Below are 8,826 nucleotides of genomic sequence, written 5' to 3'. Positions count from 1 at the left end.
AGGTACCCCTGCCCGTACGGGCCAGTCGTGTCCGACTCTAGGGTTGTGCGCCCATCTCACTTAAGAGGCCGGGGGCCAGCGCTGTCCGGAGACACTTCCGGGTCACGTGGCCTGCGTGACAAAGCTGCTCTGGCGAGCCAGCACCAGCGCAGCACATGGAAACGCTGTTTACCTTCCCGCTATAAAGCGGTACCTATTTATCTACTTGCACTTAGGGGTGCTTTCGAACTGCTAGGTGGGCAGGAGCTGGGACCGAAAGACGGGAGCTCACCCCGCCGCGGGGATTCGAACCGCCGACCATGCGATCGGCAAGCCCTAGGCGCTGAGGTTTTACCCACAGCGCCACCCGCGTCCCTTACTTGGAGTTAAATGCCATCTATGAATCATTTTCAGATAATTCTCTTACAGTAAATTTCAAATCACTTTTCCAGAGTTTCCCCCAGAGGATTAAGTCTATATTGTGCCCTATATCTATACAGACCTTTGTTGGTAAGGTGATGTCTCTGCTTTTTAAGATGCTGTCTAGGTTTGCCATCGCCTTTCTCCCAAGGAGCAGGCGTCTTTTAATTTCGTGACTGCTGTCACCTTAACGGGATACCTTAACGTGTGTAAAATGTTTATTTTGAAATGTAAATTGAAAATCTAATAAAAATTACATTGAAAGAGAGAGAGAAGAAGCAACTGTTCCATGATCACCCAGGGAACTTCATGGTCGAGTAGGGATTTGAACCCCAGTCTCCCAGCTCCTAGTCCAACGCTCTAACCACTACACCACCATGCCTCCCTTCTTGAGAATAAGAAAAGCTACAGGCCAGTATAGTTAAAGCTATGGTTTTCCCAGTAGTGATGTATGGAAGTGAGAGCTGGACCATAAAGAAGGCTGATTGCCGAAGAATTGATGCTTTTGAATTATGGTGCTGGAGGAGACTCTTGAGAGTCCCATGGACTGCAAGAAGATCAAACGTATCCATTCTTAAGGAAATCAGCCCTAAGTGCTCACTGGAAGGACAGATTGTGAAGCTGAGACGCCAATACTTTGGCCACCTCATGAGAAGAGAAGACTCCCTGGAAAAGACCCTGATGTTGGGAAAGATGGAGGGCACAAGGAGAAGGGGACGACAGAGGACGAGATGGTTGGACAGTGTTCTCGAAGCTACCAGCATGAGTTTGACCAAACTGCGGGAGGCAGTGGAAGACAGGAGTGCCTGGCGTGCTCTGGTCCAGGGGGTCACGAAGAGTCGGACACGACTAAACGACTAAACAGCAACAACAAAAGGCCTTGGGGGAGGTTGTCATTTATCCCCATATTGTTAATCTAGCCTTCCTCAATTAGCTGAGTAGGGAACTTTTTCAGGCTCTGGAGGGACTGAGAAATGTCTCTTGCCTTTTTCAAGGCTTAATACTGAACATCTAAAGCCCCTTAAAGCAGGCATGGAGGGGACCTATGGCACTACAAATCCCAGCATGGCGAGTAATTGGGGTGATGGGAGTTGTAGTTCACCAACATAAAGAGGGCCACTGCTTCATCGTCCTTTCCCTGAAATATTTCGATGTTTTCTTTTTTTAAAAAAAATGTTTTTATTAGCAATTTCAACATAACATATCAAAACAAATCATATTCATTATTTCCCCCCCCCTTTTCCCCACCCCCTCAAACCCTCCCTCCCCCCTGAGACTTCCCTCAGCTCCCCTCTGATTTCTCAACCCATATTATTCTCTGCATGTTATAAAATTACACAAATCCTCACATTATCTGTCTACCATGTTATCAATTAATAAATTTGTGTGTGTTTATTCAAAACGTGCCAAGGAGTCCAATTCATTTTGTTGTCTTTTTAAGTAATTTGTGAAAGTTCCCATTCTTTAAAATCACAGTTGTCCTTATCTCACAGTTTGTATGTCAGTTTAGCCAGTTCTGCATAGTTCATCAATTTCTCTTGCCACTGTTCTTTTGTCGGGGTTTCCTCATTCTTCAATCCAGCAAAAGCTGAAAAAGGCCGCAAAAATGCGGCCTAGCGAAAGAAAGAAGGCCGCAATTTAGCGAAAGAAAAAAGGCCACAAAAATGCGGCCTAGCGAAAGAAAGACGGCCGCGAAAATGTGGCCTAGCGAAAGAAAGAAGGCCGGAAAAATGCGGCCTAGCCTGGTGTAGGGGCCAAGGCCCCCCCTCCAGGCAAAATGCGAAGAGGCCGGTTACTTACCTCAATCCGGCAGCCTGGACACGCTCCTGATGATCCTGATCCTGGAAGGAAGAACAACTAAAGAGGCTTGGGCCAACCCCTGGTCAGCCGTCCATTGTCCTCCCTGGCCGAGGGCGGGTCAAAGGCCGGCCCAAGCAGGTGGGCGGCACCCGCCCAGGTGAGCTCCACTCGGTGCCGCAAACCCCGCCCACCTGTAAGGAAGGGAGGGCGGATATTCTTCCTTCCTTGTGTTATCAAGGCTTTTGCCGCTGTTGTGGAATACAGTAGTACCTCGCAAGACGAAATTAATTCGTTCCGCGAGTTTTTTCGTCTTGCGAGTTTTTTGTCTTGCGAAGCACGGTTTCCCATAGGAATGCATTGAAAATCAATTAATGCGTTCCTATGGAAACCGCTTGCCGGGCTGGCGGTGCGGAGAAGGGCTTTTCTCCCCATCGCAAGCCTTCAGGACAGGTCCGGGAACAGAGGGGAAGGCACGCTGCGCTTCTCCTCTGTTCCCAGAGCTTGCGGGGCTTGCAGTGAGGAGAAGGGCTTTCCTCCCCACCGCCAACATTCAGAACAGCATTCTGAATGTTGGCGGTGGGAAGGAAAACCCTCCTCCCACCGCAAGTCTTCAGGACAGGTCCGGGAACAGAGGGGAAGGCGCGTTGCGCTTCTCTCCACCCCACCGCCAGCCTTCGGAGCAGCCTTCCGAAGGCTGGCGGCGGGAGGAGGTCTCTCTGCCCCACCGCCAGCCTTCGGAGGAGGTCCGAGGACAGTGGGGAAGACGCACTGCGCTTCCCTGCTGTCCCCAGAGATTTCCCTATGGGCTTTCGTCTTGCGAAGGAAGCCCATAGGGAAATTCGTCTGGCGAAGCACCTCGAAAAACGGAAAACTCTTTCTTCTTGCGAGTTTTCCGTCTTGCGAGGCATTCGTCTTGCGAGGTACCACTGTACATAAATAAATTATTTGTTTTCTTTGACAGATCTTGTCCTACAATCCCTAACAAAAATGCTTCTGGTTTTTTAACAAATGTCCTTGTAAACATTTTCTTCGATTCATTATATATCATTTCCCAAAAATTTTTAACTTCTCTACATTCCCACCACATATGATAAAATGTCCCTTCTTTTTCTTCACATTTCCAACATGTATTTGACCCGCTTTTGTACATTTTTGCGATCTGTACTGGTGTTATATACACTCTATACATCATTTTCATATAATTTTCTTTCAAAAGAGAACAGTCTGTAAATTTTAAATCTGTTTTCCACAATTTTCCCCAATCCTCAAATTGTATGTTATGTCCTATATCTTGTGCCCATTTGATCATGACTGATTTTACCTTATCTTTTGTTTCCCATACTAGCAGAATACTATATGCACTCTTCAGCAGCTCCACTTCTTCTTCTATGACTTCCTTTTGAAATTTGGAAGTGGCATAACTAAATCCTTTCGTATTATCTTTTTTGTACATTGCTTTTAATGTAACCAACTCTGAAAATGATCTTTTATTTCCTCTTAATCTTTTAGTTTCCATTTTCCTTCTTGGTCCTTTAATAAATCTCTGTATGTAAGCCACTTCCCCTTTTTACCAAGTGGTTTGAGCAACAAAGCTTCAACTGTTGACAGCCACCAAAGTGTCTTTTGTTCAATACTTTGATGTTTTCACATACTGTAGAATTCTATGTGTCATATTTTATCTGCACAATCGGGATGAATTTCAGGAACCAAAAAGTCATATTGAAAAATACAGCTTTAGAACCCATCTGGCCCCCAAAATGGCAACTAGGCATTCCCTTTTGGCGACTGTAACCCTGGCTTAAGGAGCCATTTGGCTACCTGGCTTAGATATATTGAGTTTTCAAAGTGTTGGTGCTGACCTTTAAAGCCCTAAACAGCCTTGGCCCAGTATACCTGAAGGAGCGTCTCCACCCCCATCGTTCAGCCTGGACACTGAGGTCCTCCTCCAAGGGTCTTCTGCTGGTTCCCTCCCTGCGAGAAGTAATGCTACAGGGAACCAGGCAGAGGGCCTTCTTGGTGATGGCGCCCACCCTGTGGAACGCCCTCCCACCAGATGTCAAGGAGATAAAGAACCACACAACTTTTAGAAGACATCTGAAGGCAGTCCTGTATCGGGATTTTTTTATGTTTGGCGTTTTACTGTGTTTACATGTCCTGTAAGCCACCCAGAGTGGCTAGGGAAACATAGCCAGATGGGTGGGGTATAAATTATAAAATTATTATTATTATTATAACTGATCTGGTTGGCCACTGTGAGAACAGGATGCCAGACTAGGTGGGCCATTGGCTTGGTCCAGTAGGGCTGTTTTTAATGGATGCCTTTCTGACGTTTCAGGCGTCTATGGAGGAGGAGGCGGCTGCAAATACCTCTGCGGCAGGCCAGGCTCAGGCAGCTGTGAAACAGAGGCAGCCATGGCAGGAAATGGAACAGGAAGTCGACAATGAGGAAGCCAGGTGTCTGAGTAAGGAGAAGCTGTGCTTTCTGAGCCTGCATTTTTTTATGCCCCCCCCCCATTTATTTCTTCTTCTTTTTAATATGTATTTTTAATGAAATATTCTGTTTTACAATTTACAATTTACAATTAACCTTAAAATATCAATGACTTCTCTTCTTCTCTTTCCATGGTTCATTTTACATAGCATAAATCCCTGGATGTTTTATATAAACTAAACCATTCAGCATTCCATTATTACATCCATCAAAACTTATTTACATTGTTGAATTTATCTTAATGCTGCCCACGTTTTCAAGCGTACAGAATTTTCCCCCTCCATATATTCAATAAACATTTTCCAATCTTCTTTAAATAAGTATTCTTCTTGTTGTCTTATTCTATAAGTTAGATCCGCAAGCTGCGCATATTCCATCAGCTTAAGTTGCCATTCTTCTTTAATTGGGACCTTACTCGTTTTCCATTTTGGGGCTAACGAAACACGGGCCGCCGTGGTGGCATACATAAATAACCTTTTTTGACACCTGGGAATTTCCATCTGAATTATCCTCCCCCCAAAAAGGACTCTTGGCTTTTTTGGAAAGGTGTTTTTAAACATTTTTTTCAATTCATTATAAATCATTTCCCAATACTCTTTTACCCTTTTACGTCATCAAAAGGGTAAAAGAGGATGGCCCACAGTTTCTAGCCTTGCCTTTTAGTTTCACATCTATTGCTGTTAGTGCTTGTGTAATGGGATAGTATTGTTTACAAATTTACTTTGCAGGACTCCCATAAACATCTGGTTGATCACTGTTGGTACAAGATTCTGGACTAGGTAGGCTTTTGGGGTCACCCAGCAGAGCTCACCTTATGTTCTTAAAGCATTACAGTCCATGAAAACCAAACAAAAATCTCCAGCAGCTGGGTCCTTCAGAGAAGATGCAACATTTGCCTGTAGGAAAGGTTCCCAAAGCATTCACCTTATGACAAGTGGGTTTCAGTGAATCATTGGTGAGCTCAGCCCCTGGAGTTTGGGGACAGGGAACATTGCAAATTTGGAATACTGGGGTGGGTGGGTGAAGTGGACAGCTAAGTTTTCCCATCAGCATTACAATGGGGGAAGGGAGAGCAAACTGAAGTCTCGCTTGTCATTTTGGGTCTTTCTCTTTATTCCGACAGGTGATGTGCAGGTAGTTGAGAATGAGGTAGAACCATGTGTGATTCTGCCAGGACTTAAGCACGAAGATGTAAAAGAGCACTTGAAACACAAGAGAGTTCCTACAAGAGAGAGACCCCATAAATGTGAACAATGTGGGACAAGCTTCAATTGGAAGTCAAACCTTATTGCACATCAAAGACTCCATGCAGGGGTGAAGCCATATAAACACTCCAGGGGTGCAAAGAGCTTCTGCCATACATCAAAAGTTGCCAGAAGTCAGGGAATTTGCACAGGAGAGATGCTCTATAAATGTGACGTGTGTGAAAAGAGCTTCAAGAGGAAGTCGAACTTGACTGCACATCGAAGAATCCACACTAGAGAGACATTTCATAAATGCTCATACTGTGACTACAGCTTCAGTAACAGCACAAACCTTACTGCACATCAGAGAACCCATACAGAGAAAAAGCTAGAGAGTGGCACCAGTTATGCTTCTCAAGCAAGCTCTATTGAACATAAAACAGTCAGCACTGAAGAGAGACCTTATAAATGCTCAGCATGTGAACATAGCTGCAGTAGCAGCACAAACCTTATTGCACATTGGAGAGCCCACATAGAGAAGCCGGGTTGTGGCATAAGCTCTGTTCCTCCATCAGACTTCGTTGGAGATGACACAATCCGCTCTGTAAAGAAACATTTTATATGCTCCAAATGTCAAACGTGTTTCATGTCTCCCTTAAGCCTTGGAATACATCAGCTAGGTCACAAAGAGCAGGTACAGTAGAAATTTTCAGAACTTGTTTGCTAAATCAAAGGCAAAACAGGAATTCACACAGGAAATGCTTGGAGTGTGGAAAAAAGTGTACACCTTCTTTCACACCAAAGAACCCACAGGGGGGAGAAATTATCATGAGAGAATATCCCAATGCCTGTAGCTCGTGAGATGGGGTTCTGCCTTAAGCTTTTGAATACAGTCACAATGCCCTGCTACATTTATCTGGTTATCTTATGTGTAATTGCCTGCCTTTCGTGGGCACATGGGATATTTTGATTATTTAAAACTACATAAAAACTATACTTGCAAAGTCCATGTTCTCCCCACCCCTCAAGTTCTGGGCACTGTGGTTTGTTAAGGGCTGCTGGGAATCCTAGTGAACTACAATCCACAGAATTCTCGAGGGGCGAGGAATGTGCTTTGAATAAGCTTTGCAGTTATAGTGTATACATGGCCTTGTTGAACAATTGTAACAAAGTAGTTTATCATTTAACTGTCCAATAAATGGCACTGTTCTCACTCAACACAGTTAACAAACATTCTTTGTTTAGATGTCAGTAGGGTCCAATATTAAAAGTAGTAGTAGTATTAGCCGGTCTGTATAAGGCCTCAGTCACACTTGGACTTTTAATGTGGACTTGAAGTTGCTTGTTTCTCTCTTTTTTTTAACCTCTTTTACCCAGAACTGCTCTGGCAGAATCTGCTGTACTTAATTGAAACACAAACGTTTTAAAATGTGGGGTGGGGGTGTTGTTGGGTTGTTGCTTTTTTTGTTTTTATTATGTACTTTGAGTTTTTATATTGTAATTTTATCCTGTGAACTGTCCTGAGAACTGTGGGTAAATGGAGGTATATACATTCAACAAATTATACTAAAATCAGGCCAGGAAAAAATTGTCACAAGTTCCAGGGGGAGCCCCTGCAGAAGGTTTTCCCATGTTTTAGGGTTTGCCTTGACCCCGAGCTCTATGGGGAGACTAAGGAATGTCACCCACCTGCCCAAGTTCACCTGCAGGGAGGGGGAGCAGGAGGAAGGTCTGCCCTTCCATTGGGAAAATATTTCCTACCCCCATACAAAGGGGGAAAGACCTATAAATGCATTGTTTTAGCGGGAAAATATACAGGAATGCAAGAATTACGGGAAATGTAAATATTAGGGGAAATACCCTTTGCAAAAGCATGTACATTAGGAAAGATCTGCACCAAAATGCTGACCAATTTTCAAGGGGTCTTTAAAAATAATAAGATGTGGAAATCTGGACAAACTGGTAACTAGAAAAAGGAGACATGGAAAAAAACTTAAATTGAAATGGTTTGCTTAATAGGGGTTTTTTTAATCCCTCCCCATGCTCCCTCCAGCAGGAGCACCCACCCCCGACTAATAATACATAATAATATGACCCACCTGCAGCTCCTCCACGAGGAAGGACAGCCGCAGCCAAGCCCAGCATCTTCCCCGGGCAAGCGGGACAGAAATGGAAGCCTCTGGGCTGCTCCGGGCAGAGAGGTGCTGGTCTCGCCTCTGGAAAGCCCCGCTGGATCAGCTGCATGGGCGCCCTGAAACGTTTTCTAAACTCAAAGAATCCCAGACGTCACAAGTTCATGTCGGGTAGAACTTGAACCCAGAGCTTCAAGGGACAATGAAGAAGACCCAACATCAGGGAGAAGTGCTTTCTGGCAGTCAGAGCTTCTGAACAGAGCAACCGGGTCTCCCTCGGGAGGTGGTGGCCTCTCCTTCCTTGGAGGTTGATGAGCAGAGGTTGGATGGTCATCTGTCATGGATGCTGGAGCTGAGATTCCTGCATTGCTGGGGGTTGGTCTAGTTGACCCCCGAGGTCCCTTCCAACTTGATAGGATTTCTATGACCCCCTCGCACCTTCCTCCTTGTGTGTGGATGGTGGATTGATAGCAGCACACGCGGGAATCCAGAACTCAAGCATCCAGGACAGAAGGGCATCCCACCTCTGCTTCAAAACATCCCAGGAAGGAGGGCCACCCCCTTCCACCCCACTGTCGGGCAGCTCTTACTGTCAGAAAGTTCTTCTTGATCAGGGGTCAGCAACCTTTTTCAGCCATGGGCCGGTCCACTGTCCCTCAGACCTTGTGGGGGGCCAGACAATATTTTTTTTGGGGGGGGGTACGAATTCCTATGCCCCACAAACAACCCAGGGATCCATTTTAAATAAAAGCACACATTCTACTCATGTAAAAACACCAGGCAGGCGCCACAAATAACCCAGAGATTCATTTTAAATAAA

At 45.2% G+C, this 8,826-nt stretch overlaps 1 protein-coding gene across 1 annotated transcript; it reads left to right on the top strand.

Moving 5' to 3' along the window:
• The first annotated feature begins 3,656 nt into the window (after positions 1–3,656).
• Positions 3,657–7,338, top strand: LOC128409289 (zinc finger protein 436-like). Its single transcript, XM_053379638.1, has 2 exons — positions 3,657–4,661; positions 5,814–7,338. The coding sequence occupies exons 1-2, from the start codon at positions 4,511–4,513 to the stop codon at positions 6,575–6,577; spliced, it is 915 nt and encodes a 304-aa protein (XP_053235613.1). The 5' UTR covers positions 3,657–4,510; the 3' UTR covers positions 6,578–7,338.
• Positions 7,339–8,826: the final 1,488 nt, after the last annotated feature.

The sequence above is a fragment of the Podarcis raffonei genome, chromosome 2 (assembly GCF_027172205.1).
Source record: "Podarcis raffonei isolate rPodRaf1 chromosome 2, rPodRaf1.pri, whole genome shotgun sequence".
NCBI lineage: Eukaryota > Metazoa > Chordata > Lepidosauria > Squamata > Lacertidae > Podarcis > Podarcis raffonei.
The sequence above is the reverse complement of the archived record's forward strand: the minus strand, read 5'-3'. Positions and strand labels throughout refer to the sequence as shown.